The 24524-nt window shown below is 35.7% G+C and overlaps 5 protein-coding genes and 1 pseudogene across 5 annotated transcripts; 2 read left to right on the forward strand and 4 right to left on the reverse strand.

Moving 5' to 3' along the window:
* Positions 1–5992: 5992 nt before the first annotated feature.
* On the reverse strand, positions 5993–7743 carry LOC148765587 (uncharacterized). Its single transcript, XM_088811813.1, has 4 exons — positions 7391–7743; positions 7084–7297; positions 6183–6896; positions 5993–6094 (listed from the first exon to the last, which is right to left on the reverse strand). The coding sequence occupies exons 1-4, from the start codon at positions 7741–7743 to the stop codon at positions 5993–5995; spliced, it is 1383 nt and encodes a 460-aa protein (XP_088667939.1).
* Positions 7744–9606: 1863 nt separating this feature from the next.
* LOC105961713 (uncharacterized) lies at positions 9607–13276 on the reverse strand. The gene is made up of 3 exons (XM_012985968.2): positions 12617–13276; positions 9895–10599; positions 9607–9809 (listed from the first exon to the last, which is right to left on the reverse strand). Exons 1-3 carry the CDS (start codon positions 13274–13276, stop codon positions 9708–9710), a joined length of 1467 nt encoding a protein of 488 aa, XP_012841422.2. The 3' UTR covers positions 9607–9707.
* LOC105976228 (uncharacterized) lies at positions 11184–12195 on the reverse strand. The gene is made up of 2 exons (XM_013001510.2): positions 11898–12195; positions 11184–11790 (listed from the first exon to the last, which is right to left on the reverse strand). Exons 1-2 carry the CDS (start codon positions 12171–12173, stop codon positions 11281–11283), a joined length of 786 nt encoding a protein of 261 aa, XP_012856964.2. The 5' UTR covers positions 12174–12195; the 3' UTR covers positions 11184–11280.
* Positions 13277–15418: 2142 nt separating the features above from the next.
* On the forward strand, positions 15419–16839 carry LOC148765588 (uncharacterized). The gene is made up of 3 exons (XM_088811814.1): positions 15419–15703; positions 15818–16075; positions 16349–16839. The coding sequence occupies exons 1-3, from the start codon at positions 15419–15421 to the stop codon at positions 16835–16837; spliced, it is 1032 nt and encodes a 343-aa protein (XP_088667940.1). The 3' UTR covers positions 16838–16839.
* Positions 16840–18604: 1765 nt separating this feature from the next.
* Positions 18605–18898, forward strand: LOC148765589 (uncharacterized; annotated as a pseudogene).
* Positions 18899–19338: 440 nt separating this feature from the next.
* Positions 19339–21297, reverse strand: LOC105972096 (uncharacterized). Its single transcript, XM_012997033.2, has 2 exons — positions 19724–21297; positions 19339–19633 (listed from the first exon to the last, which is right to left on the reverse strand). Exons 1-2 carry the CDS (start codon positions 21101–21103, stop codon positions 19511–19513), a joined length of 1503 nt encoding a protein of 500 aa, XP_012852487.2. The 5' UTR covers positions 21104–21297; the 3' UTR covers positions 19339–19510.
* Between the last annotated feature and the right edge of the window lie 3227 nt (positions 21298–24524).

Genomic DNA, 24524 nt, shown 5'->3' on the forward strand with positions numbered 1-24524 from the left:
AATATAATTATGCTCTTGTTCGGTGAAAACTAGAATGAAATTTATAAGTACTACCACTTTGGATTAAGTTTATAGATTCTACATGTATTATGGGGTTTTTGGCACTTTGCACCCTTGTATTACACCATCTTGGCACTCTGCACCTTTAAATTGTAAAATTGGCAGATTGCACCATTTAAACATTAATTGGTTGGCACTTTGCACCCCAAACTACTTTTAGCTTAAAAAAATTACCTGCAACTTGTTGAAAACTTGGAAGATGGACAAATATAATTCTCTAATTATCTATCATCTTCTCCCAATTATTAATCATCGTTCCACAATTTTTATCTTTCGCCATTTTAATCAAAAAATCATAAATTCTTCTTAGCCATTTCTATTTGCCCTAATATGTAAATTATGAGCTAAAAGTCAAGAACGATCGGAGTATATAGACAAGAGTCTGATAACACACTTTCAGAAGATCAAGTTTTATTTCATGGTAACGCTATTTTTTTAAACATTTTTCATACAGACTATTCAATGGGAGCACAAAATTCCTCCCATCATGAAACTAATCGGCACCACCTCTCTGCCACCAAATAAAATTCCCCAGTAGTCTTATTTTGTCATTTGACTATAAAAAAAAAAAAAAAATTATGGATCGGCCTAAAATTTCCAGCTACATTATTTTTCAAACTCAAAAGCAAAAAAAAAAAAAGTGATTTACTCTTATTATTTAGTGTTTATACTGGTTTACCACTGAAAGAAATGGCTAAAAAGATTTTAGGATTTTTTGATTAAAGGGATTAAAGATAAAAATGGTGGAAGGGTGATTAACAATTAGGGAAAGAGGATATATATTAAGAAAATTATGAATTTGCCCATCTTCCAGATTTCCCAACAAGTTGCAGGTAAATTTTTTAAGCCAAAATTGATTTGGGGTGCAAAGTGCCAAACAATTTATGTTTTAAGGGTGCAATATGCCAATTTTGCAATTTAAGGATGCAAAGTGCCAAAATGGTGTAATTGAAGGGTGCAAAGTGCCAAAAACCCTGTATTATGATTTTTTTTTTTGATAAGTACATGTATTATGATTTAACTACTAGACTCTTTCAATAACTTATAAATATTTAATACTAATATAATCAAAAGTTTAGAGAAATGTGTTTTAATTATAATGTAGAAAACTTGGATTTGATTCGATGATGGTTGACAATTAAAATCCAAGATCTAACCTACCCCGTAGGTTTTAAATATATTAAGAAAATGGGGTAATTACCAATAAACCCCTCGTACAGATAATAAATGGTGATATGTCCACCCTTTAAATCTTTCTTTGTGATAATCCCTAAAATTTATATTCTCAATTCTACCCTTATGTCAATTAGGATAATTAGTCTCAGTTATTCCTTTTTTCTCTCTTTCCATAACAATAATCTAATTCCTAAAAATCTCCTTCCAAATTCCTAAAAATATCATTCCAAATTCCTAAAAAATTGCTACCAAATCAAAACAAATAATTTTTTTATTTTTTTATTTTTTATAATTTTCGGAATTTTTAGCCATTTTTCATTTATTTTTATTTTTTAATATTTTTTTTTAATTTTTTTTTAAAATCTTTTTAAACAAAAAATTGAATTTTTTTCTTGACAGATTTACAACTCCGAATATGACTATAGTTGAATATGACTATATGTGACTATGTAGACATATTCTTTCTTTATATTGCATTTTTTTTACATTTCAACTTAAAAATTCCGATTATATAAATAATCATGTTTACCAAATTATATAAAACAACGAAGATTCCCTATTGTTTACAAAAACAATCCAATCAAAATTCACACAAAAATAACAATTTTGAATCTAGTTATTCGAATATGACTACAGTCATATTCAACAATAGTACATATTCGAATATGACTACAAGCATATTCGAAAAATACATAAATATGAATATAGTCATATTCGAACATGACTATAGTCCTGTTATGAAAAAGAAATCGAAAAAATACATAAATAAAGATAGAAAAATAACGAAAGAGAGTCATGGGGATTCGACGACAACGACGATGGTGGCGGTGGTGAAGGAAAGAGAGTGAGAGAGGCGGCGACGGTGGTGGTGGTGGACAAATATGGAAAAAAAAATAAAAAAATGAGAAAGATAACGAAAAAGAGAGAAAGAGTATTACGTGGAAACGAATGAGGAGGCGGTGGCAACGAGCGGCGATGGTATTGGTTGTGTACAAATCTATTTGGAGACGATGATGGTGAGAGAGAGAAATTGAGAGAAACAACGAACACGAGAAAAAAATAAATCACTAATCGAGTGAATCAACAATAGTCATATTCGAACCAGAGTAGTCACGTCGATGTTGCTGTTTCAGATCTGGAGAGAAAAAAAAAGAAAAAAAAAAGAAAATAACGAAAGGGAGGGAGGGGGAGGCGACGACAACGACGGTGAATGATCGAGAGAGTGGGGACGTGGCTACGATGGCGGTGGCTGGTGGAAATAAAAAAAAAAAAAAAAAAAAAAAAAAAGAAACTGAGAAATCGAGAGAAAACGAAAAAGGCAAATCTCCATGTAACGCATCCGACGAAGGGCGGCGACGAGGTGGGGGAGGCACCGCCACCACCACTTGTACAGATGAAGGCCTCCTGCATTAGGTTTCGGTCGACCGGAGGTTGAAAGGTATTTTTTACTCCGGCGGTGACGAGTGCACGAACAATGATGGCTATGGAGAGTGGGACTACGGCGGTGGTGGGAAAAAGAGGAAGGAGGGCGCCGCCGCGGTATACAGATCTGGAGAAAGACGGAAAAAGAAAAAAAAAAAAAAAGGAAGAAGAAGAAGAAGAAGATGAGAGATTGAGAACGAGAGAGAGAGAGAGAGAGAGAGAGAGAGAGAGAGAGAGAGAGAGAGAGAGAGAAGAGAGAGAGAGAGAGAGAGAGAGAGAGAGAGAGAGAGAGAGAGAGAGAGAGAGAGAGAGAGAGAGAGAGAGAGAGAGAGAGAGAGAGAGAGAGGAGTGAAAGAGTGAAATAAATTATATCACATTAAAAACCTAATCACATAAGGGCACTTTAGTCTTATCATGTCTGGTTAGGGGTGTCTCACTAATTAAAAATGAAAATTGAGTATAGGCAAAAGTCTCTAATAATCAATTGGATTTAGTTCAAAATATTTTCCATTCGAGGGGTATTACATATATCGCCTAAGAAAATTGTATATTTATTCATATAAAAAAATGGGAAAAGTACAGTTTGCACCCCTGAACTATAGGGCTTGTCACAAACACCTCCCTAAACTACAAAACGTACCAAAATGGCCCTTGTAATTTATGGTCCACGTTTATAAAACTAACACCGTTAGTTTTGTTGTTCATTTACTTATTTATCCTCAAACTTTAAATAATAGATTAATTTACTTGCCAACCACTTTCTCTCTCTTGTTCTTGTTTTTTTTTTCCGGATTGCCTCTTCTCGGCAACATTTCCTCCCACTGTCACTATCTTTCTTCACCCGTCAATTGACTTCAGCTCCACTCCTTGAAGGTCGGCTAAGGTGGCCCCAAATATCTCCTCCATGGTGAAATCGCAGACGTCCACCTCCAACCTAGGCCCGGGAGAACAACAACGGCGCCCTTGTTGTGAGGTTGTAGCAGGGGTCAAAACCTCTTTCACTCAGCCATCGATTCCCCAAAAATCTTCTTATTTCAGCACCTTCAACGACGTCGTTCGCTCCGCCCCCCCATTAAATTGAAATTGGAAACCCCCGCCGACTCCTGCCAACAGATTTCAAGGGTTCCCGAATGGTAAAATTGGAGAGTCGTTGGAGAATTGATTTTGCTATTTGGGAGGCATAATTAGCGATTGATGCGCTGGAACTGGAGAAGACATAAGCCGTCGGATAAGAGGGTTTGGGTTTTTTTTTTCTTTTTCATAATTAATTATGTTTTTATTTCCAACACTACATTAGAGTATTATCATGATTTATAGGATTTAATATTATGTTTGTGAACAGAAAAAAAAGAAGACGAAGGAATCTTTGTGTAATTTCATGAATTTGTTGGTAATATGATTTAATTTTTTTTTTATATTTTATTAAGCTTATGTGTATAAATACATGTGTGTATAGATACAAATATAGGAAATTGAGGGTAAAAACGTCAAAATTATGGTGCTGCTATAAAAGTAATTGCAAATGAAAAAAGTCAACTAGCCACGTCATCACACACAAACGGATTGAAAACGGAGGGACCATTTTGTTACGTTTTGTAGTTTAGGGAGGTGTTTGTGACAAGCCCTATAGTTCAGGGGTGCAAACTGTACTTTGCCCTAAAAAAATTGATAGATTGAAATTGAATCTAAAAATGTCGGCCGAATGTAATGATTTTTAGGTGATGACTGGGCATGGCGTGGCTTTCAAGAGAGAGCGATGATTAAGAAACTTTTTGCCTTCATTAAATTCACGTGCAAGTGATCTTTTCTTCATGCCCAATCAGTAAATCTACATGTAATAACAATATTCATGTGTATACATGCTCAATGAGTAGTTATTTTTATAGATCAGTAATGTAGGATCACTCGTATAATTCACCAAATTTAGCATTTCAAAGACCTGGATACTCCTACATTCACAATTAGCATTTCGTATAACTGACTTACTAACAGTTATGCAATTAAGGATTCAACTTGTAAACAATTATGTATATTTTCAATTGTATTTATATCTTACCATGGTTTAAATTTGTAGCAATTAATAATAGTAAGAAATTATAATCTATGTAGTATGGACACGAAAACGGCGATACATGGAGACGGGGAAACGGTATGTTCTGAGAATGGGGATACGGAAACTTGGGGGAGACATATAAATATGAAAAATATAGGGGGTGTATTTATAAATATTCAATATAAACATAATATAAGTTTTTATTTATATATAAATTTTGTTTATATATTTTTATACAAACATATTTAAGAAAAATTTAACTGTCAACTATTTATTTGCAATTGATCATTAAATCATGTAAATAATTTGAGAAACAACAAAAATATTCGAAAATTTGCTATTATAAACATGTTTATAACTTTTTAGAAAATTGCAAAATAGCCCATAAGGTGTCCGGCAGTAAAGTTTCCGATAAGAAACATTTCCGAAACGCGAAAACGTTAAGAAGTTGAAGTTTCCGTACTACATAGATTATAACTTTATCGATTAATATAAATAAACTAAAAAATAAACATAAAATTATATTTAATTTGATTGTATTGATGGGCTCATAGCCACAAGGGCCCAGTAAAACTAGGTCCGTGAATGTGAGTTAGCAGGTCATAACCGAGTTATGAGGCTTTTAGGCAGAGGGAGGTATCATCTCTCTATAAATAGGGTAAATTACACTTACACCTCTGAAGTATGCTAATATAATTTTAAGATCCCCGTGTTATACGTAATTACAGTCACACCCCTGAAACAATTACCGGAGCCAAGATTTCATGTCTTGGGGTCCGATATGCACTCTATTTGTTCCATAGACGAAAATTTATAAATCTTAATAAGATAATAATGATTTAAGAAATGTTGGGAGAGCTATATCACCCCCTAACTCTATGTTGTCTCCACCACTGCTTGAAATTAATAGTCCGTTACAACCCTAATGGAATAACTTATCCAATGCATTATTATGTTAGGGTTTCTAACAATGTTTCAGGGGTGATTGTAATTACCGAAATCACATGGACCTAAAAGTCATTGTAGCATACCTCAGGGGTGTATGTGTAATTACCCCTATAAATATCCAATATTCTCATTATGCAACTAATTAGTTGACACTTTCATTCATAAAATACCCATAACCGATAATCAGTTTGCATACATCTGATGAAATTGCAGTAAGGAATAAGGCCTAATCAATGCCACTAACAGAAAAAAAAAAAACAAAAAACAAAAAACAAAAAAAAAAACATAATGCTTCAAACTTGTACAAGGCAACAAAGGCTTAAACAGCTAGCTCTAGTGTTCTTGCTTAGGTTGTTTCTTCAACCCGGTATTAATCATCAGACCATCGGTCAGAGCAGAAGTCGATGTAAGAGATGCTTTCAATATGCTCAAAGCCTGCACCCAAAATATGAATTTGAACAAGTGAATAGTACATATAGATGAAATAAACATATCGAAGTTCAATTGATCAAACTATACATACCTCTTGCAGTCCAACTTGCACCTCGACTTCTTTGACATCAAATAAAGGGATTTTCATCTCGTTCAGAATCGAAAGGCTAGAGGTCATACTCAGAGGAGTCACACTTAAATCATCAGCCACCATATACATCGTTAGTCCTTGTTTAACATAATTTCCCCCGCCTTTTTTATATTGCAAAGCACGAATTTGTGCACCACCTCGACTGGAATAGGACAACCATTCTTTTTTGTTGTCGAAGTCTTGATGGTGATATACAACAGTTTGTTCACTCAATGGAAGAATCTGGTTTGCCGAGATATAACCGCTCGGTAGCTTTGGGTCCGTTATCCTGTTTCTCATATCTTTGGTAGCCATATACTTATCATCAATATCTGCTATGCTGTTGTATAAATTGTCTATACTCTTAAGATGAGTTTTACCGCCTAAAAGGCACTCAACTCCTCCTATGGGAATGATGAGCAAACTAAATAGGAAATCCACGAAATCATCCCCAGCTTGCGCAAACAATAACTTATTGTTCGATTTTTGCACCATCAATCTCAAAATCATCTTCTTAGAGTTGGAGTTGGAAGTTTCTTCTTTTTTCCTCTCGTTTAACATAACTCCTTGTTCAGATTTCCGTGTGCCTCCAAAGTCAACTACCCGTCCGCTTTTGAGTATGATGTCCGATAGTGGAGTCGGTGAGAGTAAGGATCCCTTGACCAAATGCATAATCTAAGGCACAAAGTATTATTAATACAGTAGATCTTCGATAAATTAATAACCTCGCTTAAATAATAATTTCTTACAGTCATACTAAATTATTAGCTCGATAATTCAATATTTCGCTAAATTAATAGAATTTTGTCAATCCCGCCTGTATTAATTTATAGAAGTTTAACTTTAAATAGCATTAACTAACCTCATTAAATCCAAAAGTCACAGTCCTTAGCTCAGCGCCACCAGTGTCTGTAATACCAAGATTTGTGAGAGTTTGCATAATGGATACAGCCACACTCGGCACCATTCTCAGATCGTCAGAGATCAAGAAAGTCGTTTTCTTAGTAGCGAAAACTTCTGCAGTGCCATCTCCAGCAGCTTCAGACTCCTCTAATAAACGAACTTCCCTATTCAGGCTTTTTCCACAACGGCATGCACCAGTAAAATAATTGACCATACTTATCTTAGATCGTCGATATTCACAATTCCAGTCTTCGCAAGAAAGGTACCTGATAATGGTCCTAGGACGTCTGATCATATCAATTTTCAGTCGTAAACGTTCGGCCTCGAATGAGCTTTCTGGATAGAGTAGCATCTCCTTAGCAGACTTTCTCTCGAAATGATCAATGCCCAGATTTGCGAAGCCGTCGTACAAAGTTGTTAAGCTTCCGATATTGACACGTGTCTCTTGATCCTCTCCGTAGTGATTCTTCAGAACTCTCACAATTGTTCCCAATGGCATTGTCAGAAAGCTAATTAAAACATCTGCAAATTCGCTATCGATTTCTGCAAAGAGTACTTTTGTTTTCTGTTTATTTATCATTACTTTTAATGTGAATTCAACCTCCTCTGTATCAGACATTCTGCTAATTATTACTTGGGTGTACAAATACAAGAAATTATCAGAAAGAGTATAAATAAATAATGCCAGAATTGAAAACCAAGAGTCTGTTGTGTAATTGTGTTGTGTCCCACCGAATTCAAGATAGAGACCCTTCCATTTTCCCAGATATTCATCACTGTCAATTTGAACATCTCATTAGTCTAGTGCTCGTTTCCTTTTCCTCTCTTTTTAAAATAATTAGGGTAAATTACAACCACCCTGAGGTATGGTCAAATTACGAAAATCCCCCTTCTATTTGGGTAATTACAACCACCTCTCAACTATAAATTTTCTTACACGTTCACACTTGCGGTGTCAAATTTAGTAGAATCTTCTAGATTATATGGAATATTCTTAATTTTGGACCCGTTTTATCTCATTCGAGCTCCACATTTTGAAGTTAGATGATCGTAAGATGTGTTTTTTTGGCTTGTATATGTCAGATTCTGGTGCAACGTAAACTGTATTTTTGCACAAAACGAGTACAAACTAGAGTTAATTCCACGGAATCTATGTTGAATTTGGCACCGTAAGGGTGGAGATGTAAGAAGATTCATAATTAAGGGGTAGATGTAATTATCCAAACATGAGGGATTTTTCCGTAAATTGACCATACCTCAAGGTTCGGTTGTAATTTACCCAAATAATTATAATAAAAAAAATCGAAATAAAGAAAAGGGCAAATTGCACTTCGCCTCCACCTCCCCCTCATTATACAAAAATGAGACTGTCCCCCTTCGAGATATACAACTTGGTGGATGCCACCCACTAAACACGCAAATACGTAAGTGTATGCATTATTATGTGCAGATCTATAATTTAAAATCATTCAGTTTATTTCATTAACTTGTATGAATCCCTTGATACAATATTTTAAGACTTTTATGATGAAATTGATCAAACCTAAAACATAAATAGGACATCATTTTAAAAATTGGGGTAATATGTCTCACACCCCTCAAACCAAACTTAAATAGATATAAGTGACAAACTAAAATGGAAAATTTTAACTACACCCCTATTTCAAAATAAAAATTGATACACATTCTTTGATTTTTATTTAACCCAAAAATACCCTTACAATACCTAATAAAAGTCACGTCTTTTTTTTGTCTTATTTCTTTCTCTCTCTTCCCCCCTCTCTCACGCCACTCAACACATTTCCTTTCACTTTTTGGTTCTCTCTCTCTCTCTCCCTCTCTCACACACACGCACACACACGCCCCCCCTTCCTTTTTTTTTTCTTTTCAATTATAGTGGAATAGTATGGAGGCTATGACGGTGGTTATAGTGGCGGAGGGCGACGGCTATGGTGGCGACGACGGCTATGGCGGCGTTCGGTGTAGAGGTTGCATCTGGAGGCTTTGTGACGCTGGGTATAGGCAGGCTCATTTTTGTTTGCAACCAATAGGGATGATTCGGGAGGTGGGTCTGAGGGGGGGGGGAGTAGTTGCGGTGGTGGTGGTGGTGGTGGTGGTGGTGGCGGCGGATCGGATCTAGGGTTTTGTTGAGTGTATATTTTACACTCAATGTATACTTTCTTACGAGGATTTTTGTATACTTTTATTGATTTAATGATGCTTAATGAGTGGTTTATTGTATTTTAGGTACAACTTGATGATTTAGAAGTTCCAAGGACCAAAATTACAGGGACCTTAAAGTCATTTTTGCATACATCGGGAGTGTATTTGTAATTTACCCCTATAAATATCCAATATTCTCATTATGCAACTAATCAGTTGACACTTTCATTCATAAAATACCCATAACCGATAATCAGTTTGCATACATCTGATGAAATTGCAGTAAGGAATAAGGGCTAATCAATGCCACTAACAGAAAAAAAAAAAAAAAAAAAAAAAAAAAAAAAAAAAAAAAAAAAAGACAAAAAAACCATAATGCTTCAAACTTGTACAAGGCAACAAAGGCTTAAACAGCTAGCTCTAGTGTTCTTGCTTAGGTTGTTTCTTCAACCCGGTATTAATCATCAGACCATCGGTCAGAGCAGAAGTCGATGTAAGAGATGCTTTCAATATGCTCAAAGCCTGCACCAAAAAATGATTCCGAACAAGTGAACATATAATTAATTAAACACGGCATATAAGTTCAATCAATCAATCTATAGTATACCTCTTCTACTCCAATTTGCACCTCGACTTCTTTGACATCAGATAAAGGGATTTTCATCTCGTTCAGAATCGAAAGGCTAGAGGTCATACACAAAGGAGTCACAGTTAAATCATCACTCACCGTATACATCGTTAGTCCTTGTTTAACATAATTCCCCCCGCCTTTGAGATAAAGCATATCACGAATTTGTCCACCACCTCGACCGGAATAAGACAACCATTCTTTTTTGTTGTCGAAGTCGTGATGGTAATATAGAGCAGTTTGTTCAGTCAGAGGAAGAATTTGGTTTGCCAAGATATAACTGCTCGGTAGCTTTGGGTCCGTTATCCTGTTTCTCATATCTTTGGTAGCCATATACTTATCATCAATATCTGCTATGCTGTTGTATAAATTGTCTATACTCTTAAGACGAGTTTTACCACCTAAAAGGCACTCAGCTCCTCCTATGGGAATGGTGAGAAAACTAAATAGGAAATCCACGAAATCATCCCCAGCTTGCGCTAACAATAACTTATTGTTCGATTTTTGCACCATCAATCTCAAAATAATCTTCTTAGAGTTAGAAGTTTCTTCGTTTTTCCTCTCGTTTAACATAACTCCTGGTACAGAGTTTTGCGTGCCTACAAAGTCAACCCGTCCGTTTTTTAGTATGATGTCGGATAGTGGAGTCCGTGAGAGTAAGGATCCCTTGAGTAAATCCATAATCTAAAGCACACAAGAATTATTAGACGTATATTCGAAATAGATTGCATTAAAAAAAAAAAAAAAAAAAATCGATTGTTATTACTCCCTCCATTTCATTTTAATTGTCTTTTTGGGCTAATTCATACATATTAAGAAAACTAATAAATGTGCATGTATTGTAGAAAAATCATAATAAAATGACTAAAAACCCACTTTTATTAAATATTTAACCATTAATTCTCTTAATATTAATTATAAGGGCATAGTTGAGAAAACACAATAAATACTTGGGCTAAATACAGTTTGCACCCTTAAACTATAGGGGTGGTAACACTTACCCCCTTAAAGTTACAAATGTAACACTTACCCCCCTCATTAATGAATTTAATGATAAAACTTTGACTTTGAATGATGTGGCATTTTTTCTTCCCAAATTGTCCTTCTAGCTATTATATTGATGCATATATAATAAAATAGTTTCAATAATATTTCAAAAACTAAAATTTATAAAATATAATAAGGGCAAATTACCAAAACCCCCCTAGGTAAGCCTAAATAACGAAAATCCCCCCCATGTTCTCGTAATTACGAAAACCCCCCTTGACTAACGGTTGACCGAATTTTTTTAACCGAAAACGTGAAATGTCTATTATATCCTTCTGTTAAATATGTGAAAATAAAAGAAAAAAGCTGAAAAAGAAATTATTTTGAGGGTGGAGATTTTGCTGAGCTCCGGCGGGAGTTTTCCGGTGAGTTGCTTCTTGAAGAGGAAGAGCGATTCGAGTTTCGTGAGGTTGCTGAGTTGTTTAGGGATTTGGCCGGAGATATTTGCGTCGGAAATCTCAGATTCCCCAGCTCCGGCGGTATTGCGCCGCCGAGGAAATTTCCGGCGAGGTGGATGAACTCGAGCGATTTGAACGAGCCGTACTCCGGCGGGATTGGACCGCTGAAGTAGCTTCCGGCGAAATTCAGCACTTTGAGAGACTCCACCTGAGAGACGTCGGCCGGTAGGTTTCCGGCGAAGCTGTGGCTATCAGTGGCTTGGCCCCGTCTCGCCCGAACATGAATATAATCAGGTTTTTGAACCTCGGAAAATTTGGAGCTTTCCTTCGAACAAGTGTTTCCGGAAGTTTCCATTTCGGTTTTCGCGGTGATCTCCGATTTCTCTTCCTCTGCTTCGACTATGTTTTCGTTGTTTTCTTCGATATCGAACTGAGATTTAAAACACGAACGAAAGAAATAATTAAAATTAAAAAAAAAAAAAAAATCAGATCCCATAAATAACATAAGTAGTATTATTATTATTATTATTATGAAACCTGTGCTTTTCTTTTTTCTCTATTGATCAAGCTACTACTGTTGCATTGCCATTCGGGTTTCGGGATTGAGTGGTAAGGGAAGTGGTGAGATAGATCGACGGCGGAGAGGAGGTCCACGTGGCGGGTGTCTTGGTTGTGCCAAGAATTGGTCTGTTCTTGATAGAGGCGGTGGCGGTGGTGGAGTAGGGCGGAGCTCTGCTTTTGCTCCATGAGATTTTTTCCAGAGGAAGAAGAAGATGATGACGTGGATGGTGATGATTGGTGGAGGCGTAACATTAAAATGCTTACAATTACCCCCTAAGGTTAATTTCGTGTACAAGGGCAAAATTGGTATTATCGGAGGAATATTCGGGAGAATCAAAAAGATTCTATCGAGTCTAACACCGTTAGAGCGATTTGTAAGACGTCTGCATACCTCAGGGGGGTTTTCGTAATTACGAGAACATGGGGGGGATTTTCGTTATTTAGGCTTACCTCAGGGGGGTTTTGGTAATTTGCCCAATATAATAATTATTAAAAAAATATTTTAATTTATGTTTAACTCCACATTTTAATTACTATAGACCCTAATATAAATAAAAATCTCATTTTAACTCCACATTTTAAATACTTCATTGGAATTCTAAAGTGACAATTACTTTGAAATGAAAAAAAATAATCTCTAAAAAGACAAATGAAATGGGAAGGAGGGAGTAATGCAGAACGAAGAAACTAATTACCTCGTTAAATCCAAAAGTAACAATCCTTAGCTCAGCGCCATCGGTGTCTGTGATGCCAAGATTTGTGAGAGTTTGCATAATGGATACAGCCACACTTGGCACCATTCTCAGATCGTCAGAGATCAAGAAAGTCGTTTTCTTAGTGGCGAAAACTTCTGTAGTGCCATCACCACCAACTTCAGACTCCTCTAATAAACCAACTTCCCTGTTCAGAACTTTTCCACAACGGCATGTACCAGTAAAGTTGTCCATTCTTATATTACGCCGTCGATATTTGCAGTTCCAGTCTTCGCAAGAAAGGTACGTGACGGCAGTAGGATGTCTGATAATATCAATTTTCAGTTTACAACATTCAGCTTCAAATGAGCTTCTTGGGTTGAGTAGAATCGTCTTACAACCCACTGTCCCGAAATGATCAATGTCCAGATTTGATAAGCCGTCGTACAAAGTGGTTAAGCTTCCGATATTGACAAGTGTCTCTTGAACATCTCCTCCATAGTGATTCTTCAGAACTCTCACAATTGTACCCAATGGCATTGTCAGAAAGCTAATTAAAACATCCGCAAATTCGCTGTCGATTTCTGCAAATAGTACTTTGGTTTTCTCTTTATTTATCATTGCTTTCAATGTGAATCCAACATCTTCGTTTGTACCATACATTCTGCTAATTACTTGGCTGTACAAAATACAAGAAACTTATTTTATCAGAATTAAAGAGTATTATTTAAAATAAAGATAACAAGAATTTCTGCCATTTCTTATAAATAAATAATGGCAGAATTGAAAGCCAAGAGTCTGTTGTGTTGTGTCCCACCGAATTCAAGGACTCCAGGGGTCTGACTACATATAGAGATATTCAAACGGTTATCATTCATCACTGTCAATTTGAAAATCTTACTAATCTAGTGCTCGTTTCCTTTTCCTCTCTTTTTCTTAAAATAATTAGGGCAAATTACTGCCAACTGAGGTATGGCCAAATTACAAAAAAATCCCTCTTGTTTGTGTAATTACAATCACCCTTCTTTTAAATATTTTTACTAAAATTTATGTAATTCGGTTATTTACCGAACCAAATCGTATATTCAGTTCAGTAAAGGTATGAAATGTTGGCGTACTGAAACTTCGGTTCGATTTAACATCCCTAAATTTATCTTTGGAGGGGGTACTTTCGTAAGATAATACATAGTTGAGGGGTGGCTATAATTACCCAAACAGGAGGGGGTTTCGTAATTTGACTATAACTCAGGGGTGGGCGTAATTTGCCCCCAAATAATTATAATAAAAAAAATTCTAAATAAAGAAGGGGTTTTGTTCATAAGTCCCCAACCAAGTATCTTTATTATTCTAGGTTTAGGGTTATATCTCTTTCACCAATAAGTTCATCCATTTAATATTTATTATAAATAAATGAAACATTCATGTATATGCCAATATTACCCTCAATCATTTATACCCAATTCTAAATTGTAACCCCAATTTAATCAATTTTGTCCACAAAAATCCAATTTTGACCACAAAAATCCAATTTTGACTTTTTTTTTCAAAAAAAAAATTTCAAAAAAATATTTTTTGCCGCCGGATTCCGGCGTTGACTTTTCGATTTTTTTTTTCTTCCAGATTTTTTCGCCGGTTTCTAGCGTTGACTTTTTTTTTCTTCCGAATTTTTTCGCCGGTTTCCGGCGTTGATTTTTTTTAGTGTTTTTTTTAAGTTTTTTTTTTTTTTTTTTTTTTACGTCCGCCGCTAAACGTTGACCGTAATTGTGTTGTCACTGACAGTAAATTAACGTAATTATACTGTCAATGACAATTAATTAACGTAATTGTACTGCTATTGACAATACATTTATGTAATTGTTCTGCCGTGAACAACAAATTAACGTAATATTATTATTTTTTATTTTTTGTTATATTTTTTATTTTGTTTAATTTAATGACAAGTTAACGTAATTATATTATTGTCGTTGACAGTAAAATAACTGTAAACACAATAATATTACTGTCAACAACATCAATATTATTATCTTTTTTGGGTTTTTTGTTTTGTTTGAGTTATTCACGGAGTAACGTAATAATATTACTGTCTATTATTGTAATATTACAGTAAACAGAATAATATTACTATGGTTGACGGTAATATTATTATTGTTATAGTAATATTGTTGTCAACCACATCAATGTTATTATTTTGTTTGAATTTTTTTGTTTGTTTGAGTTATTCAAGGAGCAACGTAATAATATTACTGTCTATTATTGTAATATTATTGTGGTTGACGGTAATATTACTGTCAAAAATACGTTTTGACATATACAAGTCAAAAAACACGTCTTATGATTATCTAACTTAAAAATGTGGAGCTCGGGATGGGATAAAACGGGTACAAAATTGAGAATATTCCATATAATCTAGAAGATTCTACTACATTTGACACCGCAAGAGTAAACGTATAAGAAGATTTATAGTTGATGGGTGGTTATAATTACTTAAACAGAATGGGGTTTTTCGTAATTTGATCATATCTCAGGAGTTGTTGTAATTTAACTAATTATTGTTAAGAAAAAAAAAAAAAGGAAAAGGAAACGAGCACTAACTAATGAGATGTTCAAATTGACAGTGATGAATGATAACCGTTTGAATTTCTGGTCAAATGGAAGGGTCTCTATCTTGAATTCGATGAACACAACACAATTACACAACAGACTCTTGGTTTTCAATTCTTGCATTATTTATTTATAAGAAATAGGCAGAAATTCTTGTTATCTCTGATAATTTCTTGTATTTGTACGGCCAAAGTAATTAGCAGAATGTCTGGCACAAACAAAGTTGTTGAGTTCACATTGAAAGACATGATAAATAAAAAGAAAACCAAAGTACTATTTGCAGAAATCGACAGCGAATTTGCGGATGTTTTAATTAGCTTTCTAACAATGCCATTGGGAACAGTTATAAGAGTTCTGAAGAATCACTATGGAGGAGATGAAGAGACACGTGTCAATATCGGAAGCTTAACCACTTTGTACGACGGCTTATCAAATCTGGACATTGATCATTTCGAAACAGAGGCAGCTAAGGAGATGCTACTCGATCCAGTAAGCTCCTTCGATGCCGAACGTCGTGAACTCAAAATTGATATGATCAGACATCCTAGGACCATCACGTACTTTTCTTGCGAATAATGGAATTGCGAATATAGACCGTCTAAGATTAGAATGAACAAATTTACGGGTACATGCCGTTGTGGAAAAAATCTGAACAGGGAAGTTGGTTTGTTAGAGGAGTCTGAAGTTGGTGGTGATGGCACTGCAGAAGTTTTCGCCACTAAGAAAACGACTTTCTTGATTACTGACGATCTGAGAATGGTGCCGAGTGTGACTGTATCCATTATGCAAACTCTCGCAAATCTTGGTATTACAGACACTGGTGGTGCTGAGCTAAGGACTGTGACTTTTGGATTTAACGAGGTAATTAGTTTCTTCGTTTTGTATTAATAACAATCAATGTTTTTTTTAATGCTATCTCCAGTTAAACCTCTATAAATTAATACAGTCGAGACTGACAAAATTCTATTAATTTAACGAAATATTAAATTATCCAGCTAATATTTAGTATGTTTTTCACTGAATCGGGACTGTAAGAACCGGGACTGTAAGAAATTATTATTTAAGCGAGGTTATTAATTTATCGCATATTAATTTATTGAGGTTCTACTGCATTAATAATCATTTGTGCCTTAGATTATGGATTTGCTCAAGGGATCCTTACTCTCACGGACTCCACTATCCGACATCATACTAAAAAACGGACGTGTAGTTGACTTTGGAGGCACACAAAACTCGGAACTAGGAATTATCATAAACGAGAAGAAAAACGAAGAAACTTCTAACCCTAAGCAGATGATTTTGAGATTGATGGTGCAAAAATCGAACAATAAGTTTTTGTTAGCGCAAGCTGGGGATGATTTTGTGGATTTCCTTTTCAGTTTTCTCACCATTCCCATAGGAGGAGTTGAGTGCCTTTTAGGCGGTAACATTCGTCTTAAGAGTATAGACAATTTATACAACAACATAGCGGATATTGATGATAAGTATATGGCCACTAGAGATATGAGAAACAGGATAATGAACCCAAAGCTACCGCGCGGTTTTATTTCCACACACCAAATTCTTCCATTGAGTGAACAAACTGTTGTATATTACCATCAAGACTCCGACAACAAAAAATAATGGTTCTCGTATTCCGGTCGAGGTGGTGGACAAATTCATGATATGAAGCATCCCAAAGGCGAGGGAAATTATGTTAAACAAGGACTAACGATGTATACGGTGGCTGATGATTTAACTGTGACTCCTTTGTGTATGACCTCTAGCCTTTTGATTCTGAACGAGATGAAAATCCCTTTATCTGATATCAAAGAAGTCGAGGTGCAAATTGGAGTAGAAGAGGTATAGATTGATTGATTGAACTTATATACCGTGTTTATTTCATTAATTAATTATGTATGTTCACTTGTTGAGATTCATTTTTGGGTGCAGGCTTTGAGCATATTGAAAGCATCTCTTACATCGACTTCTGCTCTAACCGAAAGTCTGATGAATAATTCCATGTTAAAGAAACAACCTAAGCAAGAACACTAGAGCTAGCTGTTTAAGCCTTTGTTGCCTTGGTCTAAATACTGTAACATAACCTTTTTCATCAGTATGAAGGTTACAGTTCATTTGTCTATTATGATCATTGGTTATTTGTATGGTTAATTGTAACTAAGTTTGAAAATTTACCCGATTATCTCTTGTCGTATTATTCCGCCAACACTTAATCATATTTGATCGATAATTTACTAAAAATTGGCCAAAAAAATACGAGATTTTGTTTAAGAAATAATATGAAGAATGACAAAGATTGTTTCGGTTATGGGTGCAATTGCCATGCAACATCCTACTATTGACACTACTAATTATAGATTGAAACAACAAACAATCCCGTACACGTAAGTCGACAGCGATTTCGCCGACGTTTTGATTAAGCTTTCTAACATTGCCATTGGGAACCATTATAACTCGCGAGCTCACGAACAACTAAAAATGAGCTCGGATTCGACTCGTCAGAGAGCTCGAGCTCGACACTTAGGGTTTCCACAAACATTTTGTTTAACTGCGACTTTGGGATTTGTATTTGCTTTGTTTCACGACTATCGTGCTGTTTCAATGGTTGATTTTCTTGAGTTTATAGACCTAACGAAAATCGTTGATCCGAATTTAGGGATTTGATGCGGATTTGCATCTGTATCACTTATACGGGTGCAAAATGCGTCCGTTCTTGTTTGTTTATTGGTGATTTTGGGATCTATTTCGTCAGTGCTGATTATTCGGGATTTAAATGTTAAGAAGATAACATTTTCAATTCCGATTTGAATTTGTTGAAATTTTGAATTTCATGTGATTCCGATCCGAAAATTTCCGATTTTGGATAACAAAATTTCATTCTGGTTTCCGAAATTCTGATTTTCAGTTTTTTACGATTTTTTTGGATCAGCATTGGAATTATATATTTGATTCCCGGAAATTCCTATTTCCGGTCCGAAATAATTTCCGAAAAATGTAATACAAGAATAGTTGTTATGTGTGTGATGTGATATAACTTCATATAACAAATGTTTGTTTATGTATAGATTTGAAGCCCTTATCAAACGATATTAGTCCGTTTTTTGTTCATATATTATTAAACGGTCCTCTTTATGAAATCCTATCGGTTCCATTTTGTAACATTACTCGTCTTGTATGTCGTACGATTTCTTTTGTTTATAGGTAATGTTTTTGTCCAGACAGTGAGAAAACATTGGATGGAGTCCAAGCTGTCTTCTTTGTCTTCATTAGTTTTCGTAAGAATCCAATTTGTAACAAGATTTGAATTTATATAAAAAAAAAAAAATCATTCTTGATCATGGATAATTTGTAAAAATTTGATTTCCATTAGTGCAGTTTTGGAAGCGAAAAATGGCGGGAAAATACATATTTTAGTGGGATCCATCGCCGTTGCATATGTCTGCGACAATGTCATTTCTGACCAGAAGATCTTCGGAGGTTATTACTGCCAATTACCGAACCTTAAATACAAATGTTCTGTGACTATGTCTTATTTGACTGTAGGTACTACTCCTTCAACTGTGTCAAGAAAAGAATGGTGGCTAGAAACAGACAAGAAGTTCCAGGCATGGCCTCGCACTGCGGGCCCCCCCAGTCGTCAGCCGCCAGAATTTCATTGTCGAATCCGGTCTCGACCAATAAACTGCAACTGTTAGAAATCTTTTTTTTTTTTTGTGCGTTACCATGATAGTCTTCCATGGCCCTCCAATATTTCTCAAAACCCTATTATTTTATATAGAAATTTATTTTTTTCCGTGTATGTTAGCACTATCGGCCCACACGGACTTAAAATTCTGCCTCCGCTAGTTACTTCGGTGTTATGCTGAGAAAAACTAGTAATAAGTGTTCTATATATGAGTATATAGTGTATAACTCGTGTAGTATACATATTTGTCACAATTCCATCTTCATTTCCACATTACATCTTCATCATGAAAATTAGATGATAAAATCACTTAAAAACATCACTGTGAATCATCACCTTGCAACTTCTAATATATTGAATGTAAGAGGCATTTTCTATTCAGATTTAATTTCTCATACAAACATTGATTTTACCAAATAAATTAATACCCAATTCTCCAAAGAACCACTCAAACTGCACTTCAATCTTACATTTTCAATACACCCCAAGTTCTTGATACAAAGAGGAGAAGAGGATAACATCTTTTCGACTTGTCTAATCATTTTGCTGCGGTGATTCAGCCATGAAAAAAAAATCGAATAAGCTAATTCGCTATTGTGCCCTTTTAATGTTCAGTAATGCATAAAGTATCCCCGGGGTTCTTGCTTAGGTTTTTTGTTCAACACGGGATTAAGCATGAGACCATCGGTTAGAGCAGTAGTCGATGTAAGAGATGCCTTCAAGATGCTTAATCCCTGCACACAGTAAAAACGAATCTAAACGACAACAAGCAAACAACATATAAACAAAAAAATAAAACACGAGTTAAAATCGATTTTATTTACCTCGTCTACTCCAACAGGCACCTCAACTTCTCTAACATCAGATAAAGTAATCTTCATATCCTTCAGAATCGAAAAGATTGAAATCATACACAAAGGAGTCACAGTTAAGTCATCACTCACCATATACATTTTCCGTCCATTAATATAATACCCCCCGTTGTTCCGGTATTTGATGGCACGAGCACATTTAGAATCGCGAGAGGAATAAGACAACCATTCTTCATCCATGCCCAAGCCTTTGTGGTAAAATAATCGAGGATCGGTATTTCCACCGAGAGGAAGAATCTTGTTTTCGGACATGTAACCATGAGGTAGGCTCGGTTTCATTAGACTCCTTTTGATATCTGCATTCGCCAAATACTCGTCACCGATAAAATCAGCTAAGCTCGTGTATAAATTGTCGATACCCTTAAAAGAGGTGTTGTTGCACAAGTGGTACTCGACTCCTCCAAGAGGGAAAGTGAGCAAGCTACAAAGGAAATCAACGAAGTCGTTGTTCGATTGGGCAAACAATAACTTGTTGGTCGATTTTTGTACCGTCACTTTCAAAATCGTCTTCTTAATGCTAGAACTTCCTTCGAACTCCCTCTCATGAATTCCTCGTTCGGGTTTCGGTCTGGCGATGTAAAATTTTCTTCGATTGAGTATGATCATATCCGAGAGCGGCGTTCGGGATAGTAACGACCCCTTCAGCAAATCGATAACCTCGTCGAATCCGAAAACCACATTCCTTAACTCGGCTCCATCCATATCCGTAATCCCGAGATTCTTCAGAGTACCCATTACCGATCCAGCCACGTTAGGGACAAGCCGAAGATCGTCGGAGATTAAAAAAGACTCGTTCGCTACGACAAAAACTCCGTCGTCTCTATCACCATCGGCTAGTCCAGACAAATTCCGTACACCGACTTCTCGGTTAAGGCTTTTACCACAAGCGCAAACACCAACGTCGCGGTGCATGCTTATATTCGAGTACGAAGGACGACTACAATGCGGGGCTTCGCAACAAAAGTACTTGTCGAGACGAGTGTCGTTAATATCGAGTTTTAATCTGCTACATTTATATTCCAAGGAGCTTCTTGGATTGAGAAGCATAATCTTACAACCCTCGGTCCAGAAATGGCGGCTGTCGAGATTTGATAAGCCGCTGTACAAACTTGTTAGGCTTCCAATCGGCGGCGCTTCATCTCTGTAATGATCGTTCAGGAGCTTCACCATTTTTCCCAGTGGCATCGTTAGAAAGCTTAGCAAAACGTCGGCGAATTGGCTGTCAATTTCTGCAAATAGTACTTTTGTTTTGTGTCTGTTTATTACAGCTTTCAAAGTGAATTGAACTTCTTCGTCGGCACCAGACGTTTCTGCTTCGTCGGCATCGGACATTGTGTTGGATTTGCTGTGCTCGAAAATTGAAGAAAGACTGTTTGATTTCAATAAGTAATATATTATAATAATAATAATAGTAATTGAATTTTAGAGCGTTTAAATTTGGGAGGGAAGGGAGCCGGCGGCGAGGGGGAGCGGACGGAAGGAAAAAGGGTTTGCCGGCGCAAATGAATAATTTAGGAAGGGGGCGAGAAGTTGAGAGTATATGCATTTAGGGATTTTTGTGTTGGGGGCTAGTTTAAAAAAGGGTAAATTACAATAACCCCTGAGGTATGGTCAAATTATGAAAAATACCCTTCTTGTTTAGATAATTACAGTTATTCTCCTCAATTATGAATCTTCTTAAACTTCCACCATTATGGTGTCAAATTTAACATAATCATCTAGATTTCGTGGATTATGCCATAGTTTGTACTCGTTTTGTGTTAAAATGTAGTTTTTGATGCACCAAAATCTGATATATACAAGCCAAAAAAACACATCTTATGATCATTTTACTTCAAATTGTGGAGCTCCAATGGGATAAAACGGGTACAAAAGTAATAGTATTCCATTAAATCTAGAATATTCCACTAAATTTAAAATCGCAAGGGTGAACGTGTAAAAAGATTTATAGTTGAGGAGTGGTTGTAATTACCCAAACATGAGGGAGATTTTCATAATTTAACGATACCTCATGTGGTGGCTGTAATTTGCCCTTTAAAAATACTAATTATAATTTTGATTAGGTTAATTTTACTTGGGCCCCCTCCTAGATAGTGACATTGTAGACTCACCCCCTCCTAGTAAAAAAGTTGTCCATACCTCCTCTGTTAGATGTCTCCGCTTTCTCTGTTGGTCCCTCCATCTAAAATTTGGACGGAAAGTGATGACATCATCAAAAAAATCAAGTGGATTTCCAATCTTACCCCTTTCACATTTCCTCTAAGCCTGAAATATCTTTCTTTTTTTTTTTTTTTTTTTGCTTTTTTTAATTAATTTTTTTTTGAAAAATGAAGGTAAAATTGACTTTTTGCACACTCCGTTAGTGATTGTAAGCAGGGAGTGAGTCTGCAATTTCAGTATTTAGGAGGAGGTCCAAGTGAAACTAACACTATTAAAAATTTTACTTTTTTTATTTTGGCACTTTAAATATATTCATTTAAACTAAATTTTAAAATGATGTCCTATTTTTATGTTTTAGGTTTGATCAATTTCATCATAAAAAATTTAAAATATTGTATCAGAGGATTCGTAAATGTTAATGAAATACATCGAATGATTTTAAATTATAGATCTCCACATAATAACACATACACTTGTTTATTTGCGTGTTTAGTGGGTGGCATCGAATTAGTGCATTTGGCACCCCATAAAAATAGGCGATTTGCACCTTAAAATTTTCGAATTGGCAAATACATCCTTCAATTATGTATTTTATTGCAAAATGCATTGTACATCTATGCAGACATGATTAATCTAAAATTGTTCTAAATTCAAAAATATTCGGAATTTGAAAATTCCGTTCCGATTACCAGTCATAGTTACGATAATTAAGTCATTGTTGCATTACTTGCACCAAAAGGGATTTCGCCTTTTGGTGCAAGTAATATTTACGTAACACGCAAACTGCAGTATACTATTATACATAATAAGTTTCAAACTATTCTTAAAGCAGATGTATTTCCAAGGGATATTCATGAAACAATGACTAACGGAATCTTGAAGATTCTATGGAATATTCGATGTGAATTTCCAGATCTACTCCAGGGGTAAATATAATATACCCACATGGGGTAAATGTAACATTTTGTCTTACCCCAGGGATACCCGTGATTTACCCAAAGTTTATTTGTTTAATATAAAATTGATATGTCTAATTGGGCCAACCCAATGGGCCTACAATTTATTTACCTAATGGGCCACAAACTCAATATTGAAGACCACTACCATCGATGTCCAATCACCTTCAAGTAAGGTTTGGGTCCGACAATCTCAACTAAGGTATAAATAAATGTTTGAACTCATTCTTTAAAGTACGTCCTATTATATGATCAATGCTATGACATGTATTATCCGGACTATTTCTACTATCCGCACGCCTGATTTGAGCGTCGGAGGAGTTTATGCCGGATCAACTCCCAGCTTAGTTTACGTGTTCTATGATTACAGGTATCTCAAGGTCATCAAGCTCGTGAGTCAGTGATCCACTTTGCTCTTCCAGCTTATCCTACTTCAACTCTCTAAGGTGATCTAGCTCTAGCATTATCAAAAAGTAATGGGTAAATAGCATTAAACCACCTGAACTTTTTAAGTTTTTGCGGATCACCTCCTGAACAATTTTTTTTTGCACGAGTTCACCTGTACTCAATTAATTGTGCCACTTTGCCCTTTTTTGCCCGTTTTCAGGTCAAAATGACCGGTTCTGAACCCATGTGCGCTGCACATGCGAAATCCAAGGCTATTTTTGTCTTTTCCATTTAAAAATCCCTAATTCCTTTATTTTTTTCTCCATTTCTCTCATATCTCCATTATTTTCACTCTTCAATTAGCTAAAAATGAATTCCCTCATTCCCAAAATATTTGCATTTTCGAGCATTTCAAATTACGTTGTCGGAAAAAATAACACCTATAAATCTTCCACGTTTCGGCCATTAGATTATAGTTGTATTCGAAGAAATTCTCGAGTTTGTTATCATCGCTTTTGCAGCAACTAAGGGAAATGATTTCAAGAATGGTGGCTGCTCTGTTTTGCGGCTCTTTCGACACTCCGATTGTGCTGACTTTGATGAACTTCACCATTTTTCTAGCGACTGCTTCATCCTTAACAATCGCCCATCTTCACATAAAGAAAATAAGAACGTTTATTCTGTAAAGATCAAATTATATAATATTGCAAAGAGATTGATAAGGAAGAATTTATTTTTTTCTCGAACAATACCCGATTCTTGATCCTGCATGGCCAGTGCATTTGGAAACCGTGAAAAGCATGATGTCATGATCTTCAGAAGAAGTAATTGGAAGTAATTGCTGTATATTGTGGCCATGTAGTAAGCAAGATCATGGACGGGCATTCCTTTGGCCCGATTAACAACGGGCTCTCTAATAAAACCGTCCGAGTTATTCGGGGTGGTCACCATCTCTATGTAGGGCCCGTCTTTGTCAAATGTTCGTGCATCTCCCGACCATTTGAATAGTCTGGACCGTAAAAAATCAGCCATCTCAGGATACGACTGCAAAAAAAAAAAAAAATTAAGATCATGAACAAGAGGACTTATGATTTATCACATCTTTATAATTTTTTTATTTTTTTTTTATTTTATTATTTTTACATGTCCATGTTACTATGTTTGCCCACCTGTCAGAAGATATTGTGCAATAAGCCAACACTAAATCTCAGATGGAGAGACAAGGTTTGTCTCATGCATTACAACCCAGC

The sequence above is a fragment of the Erythranthe guttata genome, chromosome 13, assembly GCF_056151865.1.
Source record: "Erythranthe guttata isolate IM_541 chromosome 13, IM_541, whole genome shotgun sequence".
NCBI classification, from domain to species: Eukaryota; Viridiplantae; Streptophyta; class Magnoliopsida; order Lamiales; family Phrymaceae; genus Erythranthe; species Erythranthe guttata.

Bases quoted from the DNA above. Each gene is read 5' to 3' on its own strand.
- LOC148765587 (XM_088811813.1), bottom strand. From the start codon at position 7,743: ATGTCTGATACAGAGGAGGTTGAATTCACATTAAAAGTAATGATAAAT. The intron at 6,897-7,083 runs GTTAGTTAATGC...TTTGTGCCTTAG, and splicing joins TGACTTTTGGATTTAATGAG to ATTATGCATTTGGTCAAGGG. The intron at 6,095-6,182 runs GTATGTATAGTT...TTTTGGGTGCAG, and splicing joins TGCAAGTTGGACTGCAAGAG to GCTTTGAGCATATTGAAAGC.
- LOC105976228 (XM_013001510.2), bottom strand. From the start codon at position 12,173: ATGTTACGCCTCCACCAATCATCACCATCCACGTCATCATCTTCTTCT. The intron at 11,791-11,897 runs GTTTCATAATAA...TTTAAATCTCAG, and splicing joins GAGAAAAAAGAAAAGCACAG to TTCGATATCGAAGAAAACAA.
- LOC105961713 (XM_012985968.2), bottom strand. From the start codon at position 13,276: ATGTATGGTACAAACGAAGATGTTGGATTCACATTGAAAGCAATGATA. The intron at 10,600-12,616 runs GTAATTAGTTTC...TGTGTGCTTTAG, and splicing joins TTACTTTTGGATTTAACGAG to ATTATGGATTTACTCAAGGG. The intron at 9,810-9,894 runs GTATACTATAGA...TTTTTGGTGCAG, and splicing joins TGCAAATTGGAGTAGAAGAG to GCTTTGAGCATATTGAAAGC.
- LOC148765588 (XM_088811814.1), top strand. From the start codon at position 15,419: ATGTCTGGCACAAACAAAGTTGTTGAGTTCACATTGAAAGACATGATA. The intron at 15,704-15,817 runs GTAAGCTCCTTC...AGACCGTCTAAG, and splicing joins AGGAGATGCTACTCGATCCA to ATTAGAATGAACAAATTTAC. The intron at 16,076-16,348 runs GTAATTAGTTTC...TTTGTGCCTTAG, and splicing joins TGACTTTTGGATTTAACGAG to ATTATGGATTTGCTCAAGGG.
- LOC105972096 (XM_012997033.2), bottom strand. From the start codon at position 21,103: ATGTCCGATGCCGACGAAGCAGAAACGTCTGGTGCCGACGAAGAAGTT. The intron at 19,634-19,723 runs GTAAATAAAATC...TACTGTGTGCAG, and splicing joins TGCCTGTTGGAGTAGACGAG to GGATTAAGCATCTTGAAGGC.